Here is a 24768-nt window from a genome sequence, read left to right as displayed (position 1 = left end):
TTGAGACCACCAATGAAGGAAAGGTTGAATAACTCTATATTACTACAATAAAAGCGGAAAAGAAGTATGTGCTTAAAAAGCTTCCCGCATTTTCCTCCGAATTATACTACACTAGTATTAGTATAGTTGAATCACATGCCATAGTAAATAAGGAGTTTACTAATGATTTTATTATTTGGCATGACCGGTTGGGCCATCCCGGTTATAATATGATGCGCAAAATAGTTGAGAATTCACATGGTCATTCATTGAAGAACCAGGAGATTCTTCAAACTAAAGAATTCTCTTGTGCTGCATGTTCTCAAGGCAAACTGATTATTAGACATTAGTAATTAAAGTTGGAGTTGAATCTCCTGCATTTTTGGAACGTATACAGGGTGATATATGGTCCCATACACCCTTCATGTGGACCATTCAGATATTATATGGTTTTGATAGACGCATCTACAAGATGGTCACATATGTGCTTGTTATCAACCCGCAATTTGGCATTTACGAGGTTACTAGCTCAATTAATAAAATTAAGAGCACAGTTTCCATATTATGGAGTTAAGACATTTCGTCTTGATAATGTTGGTGAATATACGTCCCGGGCCTTTAATGATTATTGCATATCAACTGGGATAACAATTGAACATCCAGTTGCTCGTGTTCATACTCAAAATGGTCTTGCGGAATCATTGATCAAACGCCTCCAATTAATTGCTAGACCAATGCTTATGAGAACAAAACTTCCCATCTCGGCATGGGGTCATGCTATTTTTCATGCAGTATCTCTTATGTGAATCAGACCCACAAGTTATCATAAAGTCTCCCCAATACAATTGGCTTTTGGTCAGGAGCCAAATATTTCCCATCTTAGAATATTTTGATGTGCAGTATATGTTTCAATTGCTCCACCACAACGCACAAAGATGGGACACCAAAGAAGGTTGGGGATATATATTGGGTATGAATCTCCTTCTATTATAAAATATTTGGAACCTACGACTGGAGATGTATTTACGGCAAGATTTGATGATTGCCATTTTGATGAATCAGTATACCCAATACTAGGGGAGAAAATAAGAAAAAAAAGATAGATTGGAATGCATTATCACTATCTCATTTAGATCCTGGAACAAATCAATGTGAACACGAGATTCAAAAGATAATTTATTTGCAAAATATTGCAAATCAACTGCCAGATGCATTTACTAACCTACAAAGGGTGACTAAGTCACATATTGCAGCTGTTAATGCTCTTATTCGAATTGATGTCCCGGCTAGACAATCTATAAATGCAAATGAGTCTAAACCACGCTTGAAACGTGGTAGACCAGTCGGTTCCAAAGATAAAAATGCCCGAAAGAGAAAAGGAACAAATGATCTAGGGGATCATAATATGGAGTCAATTGCTCAAAAAGAACCATATGACATAACAAATGATAAGACCTCAGAGGAGGCCCAGGTACCTGAAAATAATAAGAATGAAGAGATCCCAATAAATTATGTCTCTACAAGAAAAAAATTAAACTGAAATAACATTATTGTCGACAACGTTTTTGCTTATAATGTTGTTGTTGAAATAATACAACAAGATGAGGATATTGAACCAAGATCTGTCGATAAATGTAGACAGAGAAATGATTGGCCAAAATGGAAAGACGTTATCCAGGCAGAATTAGCTTCACTTGAAAAACGTGAAGTATTCGGACCTATAGTCCGAACACCTGAAGGAATAAAGCCAGTGGGATACAAATGGGTTTTTGTGCGAAAACTAAATGATAAAAATGAAGTCGTTAGATATAAAGCACGACTTGTGGCACAAGGATTTTCACAAAGACCTGACATTGATTATATGGAGACATATTCTCCTGTGGTGGATGCAATCACTTTCAGGAATCTTATAAATTTGGCAGTCCATGAAAAACTTGATATGCGTCTGATGGATGTTGTCACTGCATATTTGTATGGCACATTACAAATTTATATGAAAATCCCTGAAGGGTTTAAAGTTCCTGAAACTTATAAAAGCTTTAGGGAAACTTGTTCAATAAAGTTTCAAAAATCCTTATATTGATTGAAACAATCAGGGCAAATGTGGTATAATCGCCTGAGCGAATACTTGCTGAAAGAAGGGTATAAGAATGATCCAATTTGTCCTTGTGTCTTTATAAAAAGGTCTGAATCTGAATTTGTTATAATCGTTGTGTATGTTGATGATCTAAATATCATTGGAACTCCTGGGGAGCTTCCAAAAGCAGTAGACTGTTTGAAGAAAGAGTTTGAAATGAAAGATCTTGGAAAGACAAAATTTTGTCTTGGTCTACAAATTGAGCATATGAAAGATGGAATTTTTGTTCATCAATCAACGTACACCGAAAAGATCTTAAAGCGTTTTTATATGGATAAAGCTCATCCGTTGAGTACCCCGATGGTTGTGAGATCACTTGATATAAATAAAGATCCATTCTGACATCATGAAAATGATGAAAAACTTCTTGGTGATGAAACTCCATACCTTAGTGCAATTGGGGAACTAATGTACCTTGCAAATAATACTCGACCAGATATAACTTTTGCAGTTAGTTTATTATCAAGATTTAGTTCCTTTCCAACAACAAGACACTGGAATGGTGTTAAGCATATTTCAGATACCTCCGAGGGACTATTAATGTGGGATTATTTTATTCTTATGAATCTGATTCACAAATGATTGGTTATGCAGATGCAGGTTATTTGTCTGACCCAAATAAAGCTCGATCTCAAATCAGGCTATCTATTTACTTGTAGAGGTACAGCTATACTATGGTGCTCAACAAAACAAACTTTAGCTGCTACATCTTCCAATTATGCAGAGATTATAGTTATTCATGAAGCTAGTCGAAAATGTGTATGGTTGAGATCACTGATTCAACACATTCAACAATTGTGTGGTCTTTCTTTAAAGACGAAGATTCCAACAATATTATATGAAGATAATGTTGCTTGCATAGCTCAACTAAAAGGAGGATATATCAAAGGAGACAGAACAAAACACGTTTCACCAAAGTTCATTTTCACGCATGATCTTTAACAAAATGATGAGATAGATGTTCAACAGATCCGTTCAAGTGATAATCTGGCAGATTTGTTCACAAAAGCATTGCCAACATCAACATTTGAGAAGCTGAGACATAAGATTGGAACGCATCGTCTCCGAGATATCAAATAAAGTTTTCATCAGGGCATTGTACTCTTTTTTCCTTAACCAAGGTTTTGTCCCAATTGGGTTTTCTTGGTAAGGTTTTTAATGAGGCAGCACTCAATGCGTATTACAAGATATGTGTACTTTTTTTCCTTCACTAGGCTTTTTCCCATTGGATTTTTCCAGTAAGGTTTTAACGAGGCACATTATCTTCTAAATGAACATCCAAGGGGGAGTGTTATGAGATGAATGCATTTGTCTGTCCATGTAACGTACTTTGTATTCATGTACTCAATTAAAAAGTACATTAACTTATAACCTTTGAATGTATTTGTACATTTATAAATAACGAACTTTTGACCCTATGAAAAACACACCAAGAAGAGAAATAACAAAGTCATTCTACTCCTATATATCTTGTCTCCATTACTATATTGTTCTAGTTTGCTCTCATTTCTAAATATAATTCACATACCGTGTTATATTTACGATAGGGCTCAACTGAGAGATGTTGTGACACGAGTGACTGATCATATGGACTTAATTTTTGGACCGTGTTGGTAACATAATCACAAAGAAGAATGGATTCTTCTTTTTTGTTTTGGTAAAAAGTTTTATGCAAGAAGCTGAAATTGATTATGAGAAAACCTTTTCACCAGTTATAAAGTTTACCAATTCGATTATCTTTGGCTATTGTTGCACGTTTGGATCTGAAATTACACCAAATAGACGTGAAAACAGTATGGAACAACATATAGATTTTGTCGTTAAAAGCCAAAAAAAAAAAAAGAAAATAAGATCTGCAAATTGAAAAGATCTATATATGGCCTGAAACAGTCCTCGAGGAAATGGTATTTGAGATTTCACAAGAAGGTGATATCATATGATACCATGATCAATGAAAATTATAGCATTTATATGAAGAAGTCCAATGAAATATTTATAATTCTTTTTCTTTACGCGTATGATATTTTATTGCCGGAAATAATTTGGAGTATCTGAGAACGATTAATCATGGCTTTCAAAGTCATTTGACATGAAAGATATGGGTGAGGCAGACCACATTCTTGGAGTTAAGATCCAACACGGTCAAGAAACTTATATAGAGAAAGTTTTGTAATGCTTCCAGCTAAATTGTTGCAAACCCATGGATACTTCTTTAGCGAAAGTGAAACTTTAAGCCTTGAAATGTGTTCAGAGATTAAAAATGAAAAGGAAGACATATCTTGAGTTCCATATTCAAGTGTTGTCGGGCACTTGATGTACGCTATAATGTGTACCCAAATATTTATTATGTCATAGGTCTGACTGACAGGTATCAAACCAATCTTGGAAAAGATCATTGAAAAGAAATGATAAGGATTTTTCGATACATAAAGAGAGCCGCAGATTCTTCACTATGTTACGGTGAAAATGAATTATCTTGAGAGAGTATACAAATGTGAGAGACATCATGGCAAATGAAGAAATAACATTACAATACATACAAACACAAAACATATAGTTGATCCTCTTACAAAAGCAATATCTAGAGATATATTTGAGAAACATGTCATAGCTCTAGGTTTGCAAAGGATATGTTAGTATTTGTGTATTGTAAAATATTTTAGTTATTATAGTATACTCATTAATGTATTATTATTGATTTAGTTGATAATTTGTATGCATGTGATGGTATCCTTTTGAAGGATATAAGTGTGTCGGATAAGTCGCGAGATCGATTCTCTCACACGAGTGATCGCCTCTAACGTCGAGGAACATGCATAGATGAGATATATTAAAACCTTGATTAGTGCAAGGTCCTGTATATCTTTGGATAAAATGGTCGGTCTTGACTAGAGTTTAGGTTTAAGGATTTCATGATCCTTAATGACTTGTTTTATAAGCAAAATGTGAGTTTCTCTAAGAAATTGAATTTGAGGATTATTAAAGTGAGAAACTCGGGTTAGACATCTGGAGGTGTATAGACTAAGATCTGGACAATGTTGAATAAGTAATGAATAAGACACGTACTCCAATATAATGTGAAAATACCGTAACATGTGTTTCATACCACGTGTGCTATCAACCAGTGGGATAATAGAAGAATGGATCCTTGCTTCTTCATTGTGTGAGATGCTGAAGAGTTATATTAACTTTAATAGGAATATCCTTTGGCCTCTTGAAGTGCCAATCGGTGTTGCTATTTAGCATGTTCACTAATAGCCATGAGTGATTCGGCAATACAATGCTTGTCTATGAAAGCACTTGATTTGGAGCGAATAGATTCAAGTAGAAAGGAAAGACAATTAAAATTAGTAAATTTAACTTGAGGTTTAATTCGTTAGAAATTATTTACGTTACTAACAGTAAAAATAAAAGAATAAACTGTAATTCGTAGAAACAACAAGTTTATAAAGACATCGTCAAACTTAACCTGACCGGTCGCAAGGACAACTAATGGCATAACCCTTGTTTATGCCCTAGCCTTAAAACGTTACTTTCAGTAATGCCATAATATATTTTTAAAAATGAAGCGATAAGCTAAAATCATTTTTCTCAGCCACGTTTAATTAATAATCGTTCCAACGACTGCGTGAACATTTTACTAAACTTCATTAGCTGTTAGTTTTTTCCCGGTGAAATTTTTGAATAAAATAATTCCTAATTCGTTACTAGAAATACGTTTATACTAGTTCGTAATTTCGGTAAAAATGCCATAAAGTAAGATAGACTTACAAAAAATAATAGTTATGTAGCAATACTAACCTGATAATCCTACACCCCCAATTTTGAGCCCGTTACCAAGAATAAGAGTGGCAGGATAGGTTCTATCAATGTCACAAGCAGCAACACCTACAGCCCATGGACTATAAGAGATAACAGAGTAAGGAGAAGGACCCTGGTTCCCAGCTGCTTGAACAACAAACGTTCCAGCCTTGTGTGCAGCTAACATGAATATCTCAAACAGGCTCAAGAAAGTCAGTGTGCCTTCTGGTGGTTCATCTGGTCCTACTGACAGAGTCAAGATATCAACCCCATCTAATACTGCCTGCAAATTAATTTGTGAAACTGGATCAATCTCTTGAAAATTTTAGAATTTGGTTGAATGAGAATCCCTGATCGGACTCATGCATATTAGAAGAATGAAAGGTGTGAGCTGGGCTAAGTATGTGCTAATGCTAAAACGATATTAATTACTTCTTTCTAATAGTCGTGGTGTTCGAGTCAACTTGCACGCATTTCAACTATACTAAAATAATAATTACTTATATAATACCGGTGGGATTGCAAAGGTAAAATAACTACTCCCTCCGTTCCAAAAAAAGATGACACTTTTCGAATTTCGAGAGTCAAACGAGTAGTTCTTTGACCACGACCTTTTCATATACCTTTCAAATATTTTGAATTGTTAAATATTGTGACTCAAAGTATATTTTATATAATATTTAAATCTTATTTTTAAAAACTTAAAGATTCTATGTCTAAATTCATCGTCAAATTTAAGAGGTTTGACTCTCAAGATCCGAAAAGTATCATTCTTTTTCGGACAGGACGGAGTAATAATTCTATATACCCTGAAAAATGAGTAACAATTAAATTTGTACGCGATTTAAAGGATACGTGATTTAATTCAATACGAATGATCTAAGAACAACGAGTAATTAAATTAAAGAGAGAATGAACGCTCAAACCAAACGTAATGTGACGGTCAAACCAGATCGTAAGCTGGACACTAAGATCCGGCCTCGATCCGACCCTCGATATGGGCTCGGTTGCAATTAAAGAAAAGAATAGCTGAAGAACACTATGAATGATAGCTAGAAGACAGAAATGAACTTTTATTGCTTTGATATGCATGTCAACCATGTGTTATAATATATAAAAAAAATCCCCTCTATATAGCAGGGGATTTCAGTCCTAAATACACTATAAATAAGGTAAAAATATTCTTTTTCCGGTAAATGTCGATCCGCAGTTGATATCGGACGTGATTTGTGCTGTAATATCCGGTTGAGGGCGAATATTACGGCTCCCTACTTGTCATGCCCAATCGCTCCTCCTTTTCCCGTGGTCTCAAAACTTTACTTAGCCCGGGCCCATTGTTTTGCCATGCCCGATCCTAGATGCATCGTTCACTCCTCCCGAGTTCAGATAGGAGAGATCCTTCGGCCTTGCTTGTAGTTGCGTCGGACCGTGCTTCCCTCTCGTTTCCTTATTGGGGAATCGGGGAAAATATTGTCCCCGATTCTAACCTTACACAGATAGTCCCCATGCTTTTCGGAGAGCAGGTTTATCGAAGCGACGGGAAGCAATTAATTGACCTCTATAACCCAATCGACGGGGTCAGTGAAACGTCCCATCAGTCGCGTCGTTCTAACTTCGAACACGTGTCAGCCGCAGGTTGACCGTCCTCGAATGCAAAATGTCACGCATTGATTACCCCCTCTCTATAAAAGCTTCGGTTGCTTTTTTTTTACTTTTTTACTTTCAATTCCAGAACTCCTTAATTTACCCCCGAACTTTTTACTTGTTCTTAACCCCTTCAAATCTTCATACATTGTTCTATACATTTTCATATATTCATCTTCCCATCTTCAAATCTTCATACTTCATCCTTAATTCTTCAAGTTTGACCTTCAAACATTCATCCTCATCTTCAAATCTTCATATTTCCCAAAACTCGATGGCGAAGACTTCGAAATCTATGCCCCAACAGACCGTCCCTTCAACTTCTAACTCGGCCACGGATGCTGAGGTGGCCGTACCTGAAATGGCCCCAGAACCACCCCTTAAGAACTTCATCCTCGGAGGCTGTTCTATAGAAAACGACTTCAAGGTCGAAAAAACCTCCAGTCAACAGGATCGGGGCGAGGAGGTATGGAGGTACATATGCTCCATCACCGAGGACATGCTCCCTACAGTTCGGAAGGACTGCAAATGGGAGGGCAAAGAAGTGGTCGTCCCCGGTCCTCATGAGGACATCACTATGTGAAGGGGTATCTGAGTGTTTACACATACCCCTTCACACTAGCCCCGGTGGACCCATAGTCCTCGATTTTTGCAGAAGGTACGAGGTCTGCCTCGGGCAGATTCACCCATCCTTTTGGAGTATCTTGATCCTCCTTCGCCACTTCGCAGTGTTTTGGATAGCGTGCGGCGACAAATAGCGACGAGGGCCCGCTTCACTGAGGCGAGAGGCGCGCAGCGAAGCGCTCGCCTTTTTGCTGTGAAGCGACAATTTATACAAAAACATAAAATATTATATACATATAACTAAAAACTCAAAAACAATAATATATTAATAAATATCATTCAAAAATTAATTGCGGATCTTGATGAGCCTTGTATAGCATAATTCCAAGCTATATTATTTCGTTTATTACTATCGGATGACGCCATCTCAACGTTGTTTTATGGGAAAAAAATTATCAAGTCAATATGCAATTAATTCTACTCAATAAGACTATAAATCTATAATTGAAAAAAACAGAGCAACAAATTAATAAAGCTACTGCCTCTACTCCATTTTGAAAAACAGAGCAACAAAAAAAAAATGAAGCTACTACCTGACTGCCTCTGCTCGATTTTGAAAAGCAGAGCAACAAAAAAAAAAATACAGCTGCTGCCTTTGCTCGATTTTGAAAAACAGAGCAACAAATTGAAAAATAAGAGCTGAAAGAGATGATGGAAGAAACAGAGCAAAAAACCCAAAAACTGAGCAAAGAAAGAAAGAAGAAGAAAAACAGAGCAAAGAAAGAAGAAGAAGAAAAACAGAGCTGAAAGAGATGATGGAAGAAAGGAAAACAGAGCTGGGCTGAAAGAGAAGAAAAACAGAGCCGAAAGAATAAGAAAAACAACGATCACTGAAGAAAGAAGAAAGAAGAAAGAAAAAGAAAAAAGAAGACCAGCAATGGTGGTCGACCAGAAGAAGAAGAAAGTAGAAGAAGAAAGGAGAAGAAGAAGAAAAGAAAAGAAAGAAACATACCTGGTGAAAAAGGGGTCGCTGATGGCTGACGATGGAAGAAGAAGATGTGAACTCAAGCCCTAATTTTGTCGCTGAAGAAGAACCGGAGAAGAAGGGTCGCTGCTCGTAAGAAGTGATTTCACCCAAGTCCTAATTGCGACTTAAGTGCCTTTTTCTTTTCTTTTTTTAAAATAGCGACGCTACGCTCGCTTCTCACCACACTGTCGCCTCTCGCTACACAAGCACAGGCGACCGCTATTTTGAATCGCAACGCAACAGGCCCTCTGTAGCGACACACGCTCGCCTCGCATCGCTACACGCTTTTAGCGCTGTAGCGAGCGCTATTTATAACACTGCCACTTCGTTAATAACACAGAGGCACATCGGTTCACCATCAATCACCTACTTCGTCTCTACAGTCCCCGAATCTTCCGAGGGGGACTAATCAAGCTCGTTCGTCGGGCGAAGAAAGATCCATTCTCGAGCATTGACGAAGATAAGGATCGAGGCTGGGAGGGGAGATTTGTTTGGGTGAAAACCGAGGATCTCATTCCTTCCGAGTTCCTGCCGTTCCCTGAAAAGTGGAACCTAGCCCGTAAGTAGCTCTCTTTCTCGAGTATTTAGAATTTTTGTGAATTTCAGTTCTTCATTTTCATTGATTGTTTCTATCATCGTGCAGTGGTTGCCCGAGTTCCCAACGCAGTTCCCCGCTTCAAAGAGTGGGTTGAGGGGATTTGCACGCAGATGTCATATTTCGAGCGCAAATGGCGCAAGCTCTCGAAGGGCAAGTGGGAGGCCCGTTTCCATGGTGAGTACTTTTTCTGACCAAACTTACTTACATATTCAACTGTTTTTCTCTAAATCCCTCTCTTTCTTTCGTAGGTTTGCCCAAGACCACCGAGCTCCGGGCATAGGACGAGGACGAGGCTTCGTCTTCACCCGATACACCCTCCGCTTCGGGACAGCCTGAGGCTGCTAAGGAGGAGGAGGACAAAAACAGAAGAAAGAGAAAGTCTTCGGGTTCCACAGACACTGAAGCCAAGAAGAAGAGGGTAGCGGTCCGGGCCCGAAAGAGCAACAAGAGGAGTACCCGGGCCGGGGTACCGGACCCTGATTCCCTCCACCGGCTCAGGGACTACCCTGAAGATGACGATATGGAGTTCGTTGCCCATAGGCCGGCTATTGATGAAGAAGAGCGGGTGGCGACCGGGAGAAGTGACCGAGAGGTCGACCCAACTTTGGCTCGGGAGCCCGAAGTAAAACCAGTGGCTACGGCCTCCCGAGAAACTACTCCTGCTCCGAGGGAAGCCGTCGACGTCATTGACATCACGGGAACGCCATCCCACACGGAGTCTCTATTCGACGAGGCTCAGGCCATCAAGGAGAAACCGAACGAGATGACGCGGACCGCAGACGAGGCCCTCAACATGTTTTTTTAGGGCATGGATATGGGCGCATTGGAGGATTACCTCGGATTCAGTCACTTGGAGATCCTGAAAAAAGACGTACCATCGGAAGCAGGCGGGCCGAGCTTGGGCCCGAAGCTGGTGAAGCAGTTCCTTGCTCCGAGCGTGGACCCCGACCGCAAGAGGACGGTCGTGTTTACGATCCCTGCGGATACCCAGGTACTGTTTGGATCGGTTGGCGCGGCCAGTTATCTTCACTCCTTGGTGACCGAAGAGGATCAGGCTTTGAAAGACTTTAGCACATAAGAGTGATTTTTGAGATAGCTTCCATCATAAGAGAAGAAGAAGAAAAAGAGTTCGTTTTGCTGCATATTTTATTTCGACCAGCCAGCTCCAAATCACGTTTTTCAATTCGTTCACTGTTGGATCGGGCTGAAATTTTTACTGAGTGCTCCTAACATCTTGGTCTTTGATTTGAATGGTGGAGACCGGATTCGGAGGCCTGTAGTATCCAATTTCGAGCCCTGAACAACAGCTCCGTTTTTGTAATTTCTCATCTTTCTTCAATTGATTTGTTGTTGCTTTTATCGCTATTGTTGCTCCGTGTTTGGCATTTATTATGTATTCAATTTGGAAAACTTTTGTAACCCCCTTACTGTTATAGTGAAGCTTTTTGGATCTGTATGATCCCGTGATTTTTACCTTCAATTTGAAGGATTTTTCACGTTAAAATTTGGTATTCTTTATCTTCTCTATTTCCGGGTTTGCCACAGGTTGATTGGGTCAACTACCGTAATCGACACCCTATTGAGCCTGGGTAATAGCCGCGATCGCGAGAAATGTCTGGATATGTAAGTTATAGTAAATCCAAAATTTCATACTTTATTTCTCACTTTTTGGGGTACAAAACGCACAGATCATACCTGGTTTTGAAGGAGGAGGATCATTGAGAATTATTAAGGTAATGATTCTAAACCTTTTATTGAGTTCTTTACATGATTATATACAAATTTAGGCTTCCAAAACATGGAACTTAGCATGAACTATAGGGAACTTAGCCCTAAAAGCCCCAAATGAAAAATTACGAAATTGGATGGATAAATGAACCCCGATTGAGAACTAATTACAATATTAGACTCGTTGGATTATGTTTAATTCAAAAATTTATCAGGTCCTAGGATTTAATCTTTTTAGCCGAGAGTTAATTTTGACCATTGACTTTGACTAAACGCTAAAATATTAAAGTGAGTCCTATTGGGTAGTTGATTACGTTATTGCATATTTTTGTATGGATTCGAAAAGGAACACGAAATTCAATAGAGACGCTTTGTGCTTTGAATGCTTTTGAAGTAGGTGAAATTTTAACTTTTTGATTGCTTGTTTTTCTAAAGACACATGTTTCGTAAAAGTTGCATAAATGCATTGAAATAATTTTAAATGCCTAGTTGGTGTAGGGATGAGCAAGTGCTAAATATAGTATTTTACAGTTATATTAAGATTTACCTTAAGACGTGGGGATTTTAGGGTCCTGCACTCCTAGCACTTGGCATTGATTTGCTTTGAATGTAAGACATGCGGCATTTTATTGCACATTTAGAAAACTATGGCTATGCGGGTAAAACATGTAGGATTAGCGGCACCTTAATGAGTTAGTATATATTATATGCATGCATCGTGATGAGTTCTATGGTTTCATTTGTACTGTGGATATTCTGTGAATGTCGTGGATGTGTGTATGCTTTTTATACTGAGACGTAAGTTTATTTTGCGTATAATTATGCACAATAAACTGTTAAAAGACTTGTCCCCAGGGCATGAAAGGGGCTGAGTTGATGATTTTATTAGGTCCTAATGGCTCACAACTCAATGCTTCTTGTAGATATCGTTGCTAACACTTTTTGAGGATTAGTTGATCTTTCCACGCAATCAGCTGAGGTGGGTCGTCCACTCGGTCCGTGAAGGCTAGGGACTTCTTTTTGTGGAAATAGCCACTTTTAAGTATGCTATTTAAAATATATCCATAATATACAATGTATTTAAAAATTAGTTAATTTACTTAAATTTTAGGACACATCATCCTAAAGTTTAAATCTCAAGTTCAAACTATCGTGTCCTAAAGTTCTAAAATCGTGTCCAGAAATTCGAATCTTATGTACCGAATTTTAAATTAGCAGTTCAGAAATTTAAGACACTTAGTCCTGAATTTCAAATTAGCAGTTTAGAAATTCATGACACTTAATCCTGAATTTCAAATTAGCAGCTCAAAAATTTAGGACACTAAGTCCTGAATTTAAAATTAGCAGCTCAAAAATTCATGATACTTAATATATTGTAAATTGTAAAAATATTTTAAATAGCATGCTTAAAAGTGGCTACTAGTACACTTCATCCTCTTTTTTCTGCAATATATGATTTAAGGCTATGTCCCTTCAACTCTTTTGTACTATTATATTTATAAAAAATGCTTCTTGATTTAGCTTGTGGGTTTCCTTTTGAGATTCCTAATCTTCTATTATTGTTATTATTATTATTATTTCTATGGATGTGCGTTTGGATATTAAAGCTTTATCTTATACTAACTGCTTATGATTTGTTGTGATGATAAATTATCCAGTTCACTTTGCCGAATATATGCTCGCTAAGTGACGGTTGCAACCTTTGAGAATTGTGTAGTGACAGGTGGAAAGTGCAAGTAATACTTACTTGATCAATTGCCGCTAATACATCTGAAAGAGTTCCTATGCTTGGATAAATAGCTTTATAAACTGCAATCCTGTTTGTCATAAGCAATTGCATAGCAATCCTTTAGTGAAGACCCACTTGTCATCATCATCATCATATATATATATATATATATATATATATATATATATATATATATATATATATATATATATATATGTAGTCCTTTCAGAATCATTTGATGTGCCTTTGTGTATGTTTGTCTATATATACCTACCTTGCCCGCGGCGCCATTCCAGTTGCTCGTCCGTAGTACAAGCCATTCACTACCACCGGAACTCCAAAATTTCCAGCTGCAATTGAAGCTACATGACTGGAAAGGAAAAAATCAAAAATATAATAAAAAGGTATAGGCTAACATAAACTTGAAGACAAAATCATACTCTAGACGCCTCAAACTAAAATTTCCTTTCCTTTCTCGAGGAATATGTTTTCCTAAAGTTAATTTATTTTCCATAAACTATATCTAAAAATTCGTTAACATAAGCCCCATAGGTAGCACGAGGTTTATTTCTTTGGGGATTAGAAAATGACCCTTTGCCTGAAATTGCACTACTGATTGATTAACAGATTGCTAGCACGATAGAGAAGTATTAAAATTGATACTTACAACTGAATTAAGTTAACCTAAATTAACATGTAAAGTTCAATCGACCAATCTACAGAGTAATATACTAGACAAATACTAAGGAAATATTAAAGTACGTATATTTATTAAGTATTTAGCTTTTTTTTAAAAAGACTTGATGGGTGGAGAATTTGATAAGTTTGACCACCAGAGTTGAGAGAAATCAAAGTAATACAAGTTAAACAGTATTATGAATTTTACCTGCCATGTCCAACAGCATCAAAGGGTGAGAGAATATCCACAGAGGCATTAAGAATAGCATTAGCTTGAGCTCCAGCTGAGAAAAACCTAGCAGATACTATCTTACCATTGCAGGAAGTTTCAGGAAATAATGGACCTTCCTCACATGCTCCAGAAAAATGTTGAGGAGTATAATTAGTAGTAGTTGTGGGATCATAAGCAAAGCTGGGGTGGTCTGGGTTAATGCCAGAATCAACAAAGCCGATCACAATTCCTTCCCCGATGTTTCTATCTCCTCCTTCTTGCGTCCATACCGCCGGTATCCCCAGAAACTGCGGAGTGTAAGTAGTCATCAGTTTAACCCTCCTGTCTTCCTCCACCAACTTCACTCTTGGAGCATTCTTCAGGTTTTCAATCTGAAAATTTATCGAAATTATGAATTCATAATTTAATATTAGTTTATTGAAATTCTAGTAATTTTTCACTACATATCTATGATTGATACCAAATTATTGGTATCAAAGAACAGGGAAGAGAATAAGAGGGGGAGGTCAGAGGAGAAGAGAAATTCAGGGGATAGAGACAGAGAATAGAGATTGAGAGAGAAAAGAGGAGATACAAGAGGAAAAATTCATATTTATCATTACTCAATGAAATTACAATGTAGTAGTAGTAGTAGCTTTATACTCCTAACTAGTCTCACGTGAAATATGCCAAAAACAAAATAAAAAGGAATTGGAAATTAAATCGAAGTCTAACAAACTTTTCCGCCAGAATGGCTCCCACTCACTTAAGCTACTTTCGATCTAAGTCCCTAATTTTTATATCAATACGCCCCTGTTAAACAACATTCTTGTCCTCAAGGGTGGTAATGTAGAACTGGAGCCACCAGGATCAAAAGGAAATTTCAAAAGATGTTCTCCAAGCATAGCACACAGAAGTCAATTATTTCTGGTTATATCTTGTAACAAGGAGAATGGATAATATGTGTCCCATCTAAAAGCTATGCTCCACTCCTTAATGGTTATCTCAACAGTAAAGTGCACCTCTTGGTGATATGAATATACCTTCCAGCTCAATTATATAATCATTTGGTGTAGAAACATCAAAGTTGCTCTAGAATATATCACTCAAGTAACAGAACTTCATTAAGGAGCCGCCTGGAACAAATGAAAATTGATGCGGAACACTTTGAATTTCAGGATAATACAACAAACAAGTAACTCAATTTCATAGCAAGAAGACAACGCTCCACTTCATTAATACTAAGCATATACCAACAGTTGTCTAGTTGATTATGTAGAAGGTGTAGTGCACGTTCCTCCACCAAGAGAGGAATAATAATTGCATGAACATCATTAGAGCTGAATTTGCTTCCATATGCTGGACTCCATAATTGAGTAGAGAAGAATGATGACACATATCCCTTGAAGTTGCATGTTTGCTGGTGCAAATTTTTTAAGTGGTCCAGGTTTTGAAAATGCAACCCAATAGCTTGGTTCTCCAAGCCAATAAATATACCACCTGGGTCAAAAGTGAATTGCAAATTATTCACCATATCTCTGACTTTCGCAGCTCCATTCCTTAGACTGGCAGAACCAGAGAAGTTAAGAGCACCAGAACACATTGCAACAGGAAAGATAAAATCAAATAACCAGTCTCCAAAGCTTGCAAACATGTACTTCTTCCACCTCCTTGTCAGTTATAACCTCTTTGTAGTGTTGATTAGTAGTCCCTCTAATACTATCTCATAGTTTCACACTACCACTAGAATCCATGGATAAGAGACGTCCTTTGTAACTTAAAACCCCATGCTGCACTATTCATGGAGTTGTAGAGATGCTGAAATATAGTTCCTTACAGAGAAGAATATATCCGTCTAAGGAAACCTTTACTCTAGCAGTAGACAAGTTTCTAGCCATGACTGAACCCCTTCTTTGAGAAGCCTTATGGATTTTACACCCATCCACTGATCATTGTATACAGACAAATCAATTGTGGCTCCCTCTTTAGAGTCATCATGCAATGTTAATTGCAAATTTGGGCCCCAAAGTAACATACTCTCCTTATGGAAAATTCTGTTAAGTTCAACGAGAGGTCTCCTTTACAGTTAATACTGTAAAACAGGGCTATATGTTGGAATGATAGCACCTGAACAGACAAAATTAATATACACGACATAAGGATGCATTAACTACTGCCATCCAGTATCCCATGCACTCTACTCGTGCTATTAGACGATCAAAACCTGTTAGTAAAATCCATCAATAATTCTATAATATATTTGTATAACCATCTAACTTCACAGTCTTCAAGCCTATTCCTGGATCCTGTACAGGAACAATCATCCTATTTACAACTAAAACAAGAGAGAACTTGCTCTTATGTCTTATGAATGCATATGCTACCTTGCAATGATCTCTTCCAACCATAAGAACATACATTTGAGATCGAGTGCGCAACAAATATGTGGAGAATACCTTAGGATACACATGTTCAACAAATTCGATATTTCTGCCATTAAAACCACTATCAAAGGACTTCGGTTTCATATCTCTTTCTGACATTTCATTGGAAACCTTGTGACCGTTATTTATCCTCTCAGTTTCAATGAAAAGTGCATGTAGATACATGTCTTCTAAAGCATCCAAATCACTTTCATCAGAATTATAATCTAGCTTTGGCATTTTACCAAGCACCTTGTAAGCATTATTCTCGCTTTCATCTTCCGCAAAATGTTTAGCTAGGAATGTGTCTCCCAAAGCATATATATCATTATCACTCTCGTTTTCGATAAAAAGTACATTTAAGAACATATCTTCCACAACTTCAGCACTCTCTATAAGGACGGAACCTGAAGGAGAAGTTTCGAGGTTAAACTTACCATTTTTGTACACAAGCAGAGATTTTCATGTTTAGGCAATAGTACCTCCCACTAGAGCAAACAACATAGCATGGCATGCAGTAGTATTTGCATGACTCTTCAGATTTTAGCTCAATTTGTCTTTTAATTTTCTGAAAAAGCCTTTGAATCTCAGCCAATAGAGTCATTGTTTGGTCAGCTGATGCGATATGTTTTCTATTGTAGAAACTTCAACTAATGCTTTGTTAATATTCAGTCCACATGCCGAGAGCAACCTGGCTCTATACCAATTGATACCAAATTATTGGTATCGAAGAACAAGGATGAGAAGCAGAGGGGTAGGAGATCAGAGGAGAAGAGAATTTCAAGGGATAGATACAGAGAAGAGAGGTTTGAGAGAGAAAAGAGGAGATACAAATTCCGAGTATGCTAAAAAAAAAAAAAAAAGATTTGAAAATTAAACTAAAGTCTAAAAACAAATTCTCCTTAGAATGGCTCCTTTCGAGCTAAATTTCGAGCTACTTTCGAGCTAAATTTCTGTATCAATACGTGTCAAAACTATCCGGTTGAATTGAACGAATGATTAGGATCACCCATGTAGGTCAATCCTTAAAATTAAATAAAATAAAATAAATTTAAATGGAGAAAATAAGGAAATACACAACTATTGGCAATAGGTGTGTCATTTAAATGAGAGATGTCGACTTGTATCCCTTTTAACGGTAAAAATACTGCTCCCAACATACTAATAGAAAATTGAGAAAAAATTATGTACTATATGTATCCATATAAAAAGAACAACATGTGGCATTATCGAATATCTTCCAAGATAAGAATATTCCAAACATTGTAACAATTGAAATTTAGAGCGTAGAACTACAAAGCCAATAAGTTGCAAAGGCCTTCATAAGTTACAAAAGCCGGAATGAAGTCTCATTTATACATGTATACGGGTGAAATCGAGCTCGTTGGATATCTCGATTTTCGATGACGCAAATGGAGCAGAGACGTGACCGTAAAGAATCAGAATCATGACAAGGAGCCCCTCGAGTCGAGGTCCGAGCAAAGCATATGCCCTCGGAAGAATTGGGGTCACATCCCCCAGGTCCGATTCGAATCCCTAAACCTCAGAGAGCGTTACCAGACAATCGAGTATGACTAACAAAGGGTTGTGATATTCGTGCCCAACCGGATGTCACGTCGTAAATCTCGGCTCGTGCCAGCAATGGATCAGTGATTAGCAAGGAGAAGGATTTTTACCCTTTCTTAGAATTGTACTTAGAAAAAATTCTCCTACTATATAAAGGGGAGTCTAACTATTCATTAGACAATTTATTGTAACATGCATACCAAGGCAATGTACTCTTACTTTCTTTGCTATTCAAAGTTCTTACTTTTATTCATCAGTTCTTCATTACTGTGAGCCCGAAATCGAAGGCAGGTATTTCATTAAAGATATACTAAGTCCGGGTTCACTCCCCCCTTTATTGGTTTGACAATTTATTACGCCATTTATCTGCTTAATCTAACGCAACTTATCATTTGTATTGAATTAATCCGCGTATCCTTAAAACCACATACAAATTTAATTGTTATCCATTTTTTAGGGTATACAGTTTGGCGCCCACCGTGGGCCTAAGGATAATAGTGGTGATTTGATACAAATTTTCATAACATACTCTATTTTACACTTATTCTTTGAGCTTTTAATTTCAGGTCAAATTAAAAATATAAAACTCCTAATCTACCCATTTGAACGTTGATGCTGAGTTCGACCACCATGGCGAGAACAACAATGTGGTGCCCAACAACGAGGTGCCCATGTTGACCCCAACGGAGTCCCAGTCGCGGATCCGATCGATGTTAATTCATATGTGGCTATCGAAGCAAACTTTCCTACTAACCACGAAAATAGCATTCGCGGGGGAGCCCGGTCGGTAGCCCGGAGTACACACGACGGCGGAGGTGATGGGATCAACTTGCACGTGATTTTCGAAATGTCACAGGCTCAACAGGCAGCGATAGCCCAGTTGCAGAACCAAAGTCATGCCTCCAGTAGAGTTGAGCCCGAACCATCCCGAAAACATGCTCGCAGAAATGAACCGCTCACAGAAAGGCCGGGTGAAGTAGAACCCGGGACTAACCCCGAGATAATAAAGATGCTTGAGGAACTGATGAAAAGGGTAGAATTGGGAGAAAAGAAAATCGAAACCAATGACAAAAAAGTGGAGACCTATAACTCCAGGGTCGATCAAATCCTAGGAGCACCACCGATACTGAAAGACCTAGATTCCAAGAAGTTTGTCCAAAAACCTTTCCCTATGAGCGCAGCTCCGAAGCCGATCCCAAAAAAGTTCTGTATGCCCGAAATTCTGAAGTATAATGGAACGACTATCCAAATGAACATGTCACCTCCAACACGTGCGCCATCAAGGGGAACAACTTGGAAGACAACGAAATCAAGTTCGTCCTGCTGAAAACGTTTGGGGAGACCTTGATAAAAGAAGTTATGATATGGTATCACAACTTACCCCCTAATTCTATTGACTCGTTTGCTATGCTTGCATATGCCTTTGTAAAAGCACACATTGGGGCCATCAAGGTCGAGACCATGAAGTCAGACCTTTTCAAAGTAAAGCAAAGAGATAACGAGATGCTCAGAGATTTCGTGTCCAGGTTTCAAATGGAACGAATGGATCTGCCTCCGGTTGCGGACGATTGGGTCATTCAGGCATTTACCCAAGGACTCAACCCCTAAAGCTCATTGTCTTCATAGCAGTTGAAACAAAATTTGATAGAATACCCGACGGTAACTTGGGCCAACGTTCATAACAGGTACCAATCAAAAATTAGGTCGAAGACGATTAGCTCGGGGCCCCTTCCGGGTCCATTTATCCCGTCAGAGCTAGTGACAGATCCAAAAGAACCATCGATCATGAACCAAGATCAAACAGAGATCGGTATCAACCATACAATGGATATGGAAGGGGTAATGGGTCCGGACGAAACCCTGTAAGGAGTGAAAGAAGAAGCGATCGAGGTCATAATAACCGGGGACTTATGAGCAAAACCGGTTTCAACAGACCCATCGGGTCTAAGGAGTCACCAAAGTTATCGGAGTACAACTTCAGCGTCGATGTTGTTGGCATCGTATCAGCCATTGGACACATCAAAGATACTAAATGGCCTCGACCATTGCAATCTGATCCTGCCCAAAGAGACCCCAGCCTAATGTGTAAGTATCATGGTACTCACAACCACAGAACCAAAGACTGCCAATAGCTGAGAGAAGAAGTAGCCTGGTTATTCAATAATGGACATCTCCGAGAATTTCTGGGTGACCGAGCCAAAATCACTTCAGGAATAGGGACTCCAACAAACAGATCGAGCAAGAGTAACCCCAGCACGTCATTAACATGATCATTGGTGGAATTGACATCCCTTAGGAGCCGATGCTAAAGTGCACTAAGGTGTCCATTACGAGGGAAAATGAACTCGAGATTATGTACCGGAGGGAACCTTATCTTTCAACGACGAAGATATTGAAGGAATCGTGCAACCACATAATGATGCACTTGTAATATCTGTACTCATAAATAAATCTCGAGTTAAGCATGTGTTAATTGATCTAGGTAGCTCGGCCAATATCATCAGATCGAGGGTCGTGGAACAGCTAGGTCTACAAGACCAAATATTGCCTGCAGTTCTAGTTTTAAATGGATTTAACATGGCATGCGAAACGACTAAAGGGGAGGTAACCCTACCAGTAAATACCGCCAGAACCGCTCAGGAAACAAAGTTCTACATGATCGAAGGAGATATGAGATACAATGCTCTATTCGGAAGGCCATGGATTCACAACATGAGGGTAGTACCCTCGACACTACATCAGGCATTGAAATTCCCCATACCGGGAGGGATCAAGACTGTTTACGGTGAACAGCCAGCCGCGAAAAAAATGTTTGCAGTCGATGAGGTGACCCCGATATCTACACTATTGACATCAAATAACCCGAGTTCGACTACCAAGGAAGGAACCAAATAGCAATCATCGACACCGGCCCCGACCGGACCAAAAAAGCAGAAGACACACGAGGATGATGATTACGGAGTCCCTAGATCGTTCATAGCCCCTGACAATTGTAATGCCACCAAGTCAACGATTGAGGAGCTGGAGCAGGTCATATTGATCGAGCACTCACCCCGATCAGAAGGTATACTTAGGCACGGGGCTAACTCCCGAGCTCAGGAAGAAATTCATTGAATTCCTTATAGCTAACATAGATTGTTTCGCTTGGTCCCACCTTGATATGACAGGGATCCTGCCAGAAATAACCACTCACAAGCTAAGCTTGGATCCAAAGTTCCACCCGATTAAATAGAAGAGGGGGCCTCAGACCGAAGTCAAGCACATATTCATTAAAGACGAGGTATCCAAACTCCTTAAAATAGGTTTCATTCGGGAAGTTAAGTATCCGAATTGGTTAGCAAACGTAGCAGTAGTAGTAGTGCCTAAAAAGGGAAATAAACTAAGAATGTGTGTAGATTACAAAGACTTGAACAAGGTGTTCCCTAAGGACTCTTTTCCTTTACCTAACATCGATCGCATGATCGATACGACGGCCGTCCAAGAGATACTCAGCTTTCTCGACGCCTATTCCGGGTACAACCAAATCCGGATGGACCCGGGCGATCAGGAAAAAACTTCCTTCATTACTAAATACGACATCTATTGTTATAATGTAATGCCATTCAGACTAAAAGATGATGGTGTCACTTACCAACGCCTAGTAAATCGGATGTTCGAAGAGCAAATAGGAAAATCAATGGAGGTATACATTGGCGACATATTAGTTAAGTCCCAACGAGCAGAGGACCATTTGGAACATTTGCAGGAAACATTCAACATACTGAAGAAATACAATATGAAGCTGAATCCGGAGAAATGCGCATTCGGGGTCAGGTCTGGGAAGTTCCTTGGATTCATGGTGTCCAACCGGGGGATCGAAATCAATCTTGACAAGATCAAGGCCATAGAGGACATCACCATGGTGGACAATGTCAAGGTCGTTCAAAGGCTAACCGGGCGCATAGCCGCCCTGGGTCGGCTCATTTCAAGGTCCTCCGATAAAAGCCATCGGTTCTTCTCGTTATTGAAGAATAATAATAATTTCTCGTGGACCCCGGAGTGCCATCAACCTTTGTAAGAACTCAAACGGTACCTTTCGAGTCAACCTCTACTTCATACTCCGAAGGCGGACGAGTAGTTATACATGTACTTAGCGGTATCTGAGATAACGGTAAGTGGAGTCTTAGTTCGGGAGGAAGAAGGTACGTAATTTCCTATATATTATGTTAGCAAGACTCTAGGCGAGGCCGAAACGAGGTATCCTCACTTGGAGAAATTGGCGCTCACTTTGCTAAGCGCCTCCAGGAAGTTAAGGCCATATTTTCAATGCCATCCCATATGTGTCGTGACTACTTATCCATTGAGGAACATAATGCACAAACCCGAGCTCTCGGGATGATTGGAAAAATGGGACGTGGAAATTAGCGGGTACGATATTGAATATCGACCTCGAACTGCCATAAAATCTCAAATTTTGGCAGACTTTGTGGCCGACTTCACGTCGGCCTTAATACCCGAGGTCGAAAAGGAATTGTTGTTAACCTCAAGGACCTCCTCGGGGATATGGACCCTCTTTAAGGATAGTGCCTCGAATGCAAATGGGTACGAACTTGGCATCGTGTTGAATCCGCCTACGAGTAACGTAGTTGGAAATCTATTAGAACTGTGAAATTGACTAACAACGAGGCCGAGTACGAGGCTATAATTGCAGGTCTTGAATTGGCTAAAATCCTGGGGACCGAAGTGATCGAAGCTAAATATGATTCCCTCCTCGTGGTGAATTAAGTCAATGGGACATTCAAAGTGAAAAAGGAACGAATACGAAGATACTTAGATAAAATACAGGTAACGCTACATCAATTCAAGGAATGTACCCAACAATACGTGCCCCGGGATCAAAATAGAAAAGCCGATGCTTTAGCTAACTTGGGGTCGTCAGTTGATGATGATGAATTTAGCTCAGGAACGGTCGTACAACTCATGGAATCGGTAGTGGAAGAAGGCCACGTCGAGATAAACTTAACAAGCTTAACCTGGGATTGAAGAAATAAGTATATAGATTACTTAAAGACCGGGAAGATGCCCTCGGATCCTAAAGAATCGTGAGCTCTGCGCACGAAGGTGGCCATATTTAGCCTATCCAAAGATAACACCATGTTCAGAATAACGTTCGATGGCCCACTCGCCATATGTCTGGGACCAGGAGACACCGAATATGTTTTGAGGTAAGTTCACGAAGGTACGTGCGGGAACCATTCGAGGGCAGAATCGTTGGTTCGTAAGATAATCAGAGCCGGATATTACTGGATCAACATAGAGAAAGATATGAAGGAGTTCGTGCAAAAATGCAATAGCTGTCAGAGGCATGCACCAATGATCCATCAGCCCGGGGAGCTACTACATTCAGTCTTGTCACCTTGGCCATTCATGAAATAGGGAATGGACATCGTCGGTCCCCTACCATGGGCACCTAGTACGGCTCAATTTATATTATTTATGACTGACTATTTTTTTAAATGGGTTGAAGCTCAGGCATTCGAGAAAGTCAGAGAAAAAGAAGTTATTAATTTTATTTGGGACAACATAATATGTCAGTCAGGATGCCGACCGAGGTCGTATGTGACAACGGGAAGCAATTCATCAGCAACAAGGTAAGCAAATATTTTGAGGACCATAAGATCAAAAGGATCTTGTCAACACCCTATCACCCTAGTGGGAACGGGCAGACGGAGTCTACTAACAAGACCATACTCCAAAACCTTAAGAAAAGGTTAACCGATGCCAAAGGAAAATGGAAGGAAATTTTGCCTGAAGTCCTGTGGCCATACCGCATGAGCTCAAACTCTAGTACCGGGGCCACCCCATTTTTATTGGTCTACGGTGCTGAAGTGCTAATACTGGTTGAGGTAGGAGAATCGAGTCTCAGGTTTCGATATGCGACTGAAGAGTCAAACGGTTCATCCGGTTGGCCGCCCAGAAATAACAGATCGAAAGGTATTACAACCGGAGAGCCAACCTCCGACACTTCAATATTGGAGACTTGGTGATAAGAAAGGTGACACTGAACACCCGAAACCCAAACAAAGGGAAGTTGGGACCGAATTGGGAAGGTCCATATCGAATTATCGAGATTACCGGTAAAGGTTCGTACAAACTCGAAATAGGGAATGGTGCACAGCTACCGAACAACTGGAACGTGACCTACTTAAAATGATACTACTGCTAAGGTATGACCTCATTCATTCTTTTATATATATATATATATATATATATATATATATATATATATATATATTGCGAATTGGACTAACACTTGCAGGCAACAACCAAAGGATGATGTAGTTATTAGTCCTGAAAGCACGTGTTGTACTCTTTTTTCCTTGAATCAGTTTTGTCCCAAATGGGTTTTCCGGCAAGGTTTTTAATAAGGCAACAGTGGATCGTGCTAACTAAGAGTCGAAGACCGATTTTGAATCGGAGTCGATGGTCACATCAACAGTATCTGAGCCCTCTCGAAGATCGACCTCGAATATTGGGGGCCACTACCCTTGGGTCGTAATATTTAGCAAGGAAGGAAACTCTGTGCTCGAACAGTCTAGGATCGGTAATTAGGATTCATTGTAAGGGCCAAACGATCAAATGAATTGTGCACGCGTAGGTCACATCGGTCGCAATACGAGCTTTTATACAATCTTGTACATTAC

At 39.1% G+C, this 24768-nt stretch overlaps 1 protein-coding gene across 5 annotated transcripts in view; it reads right to left on the bottom strand.

Annotated features, from left to right (window-relative positions):
- The window catches only part of LOC104115209 (subtilisin-like protease SBT2.4), a 33386-nt gene extending 15914 nt beyond the window's left edge, over positions 1–17472 (bottom strand). The window contains exons 1-5 of one of the 5 annotated variants that reach the window (XM_018777329.3): positions 16957–17472; positions 14094–14488; positions 13482–13577; positions 13226–13295; positions 5918–6200 (exon numbers count right to left, since the gene is read on the bottom strand). In XM_018777329.3, the coding sequence (XP_018632845.1) occupies positions 5918–6200; positions 13226–13295; positions 13482–13577; positions 14094–14488; positions 16957–16959 (847 nt within the window). In that variant the 5' untranslated portion in view covers positions 16960–17472. Of the gene's footprint in view, positions 1–5917; positions 6201–13225; positions 13296–13481; positions 13578–14093; positions 14489–15139 lie in introns of those variants that run through there. The other 4 variants (XM_018777330.3, XM_018777332.3, XM_070187866.1 and 1 more) reach the window with 4 other exon arrangements.
- Between the last annotated feature and the right edge of the window lie 7296 nt (positions 17473–24768).

Source organism: Nicotiana tomentosiformis, chromosome 11 (genome assembly GCF_000390325.3).
Source record: "Nicotiana tomentosiformis chromosome 11, ASM39032v3, whole genome shotgun sequence".
Taxonomy (NCBI): Eukaryota; Viridiplantae; Streptophyta; class Magnoliopsida; order Solanales; family Solanaceae; genus Nicotiana; species Nicotiana tomentosiformis.
Note: the sequence above shows the minus strand (reverse complement) of the source record. Positions and strands in the feature narration are given on the sequence as shown.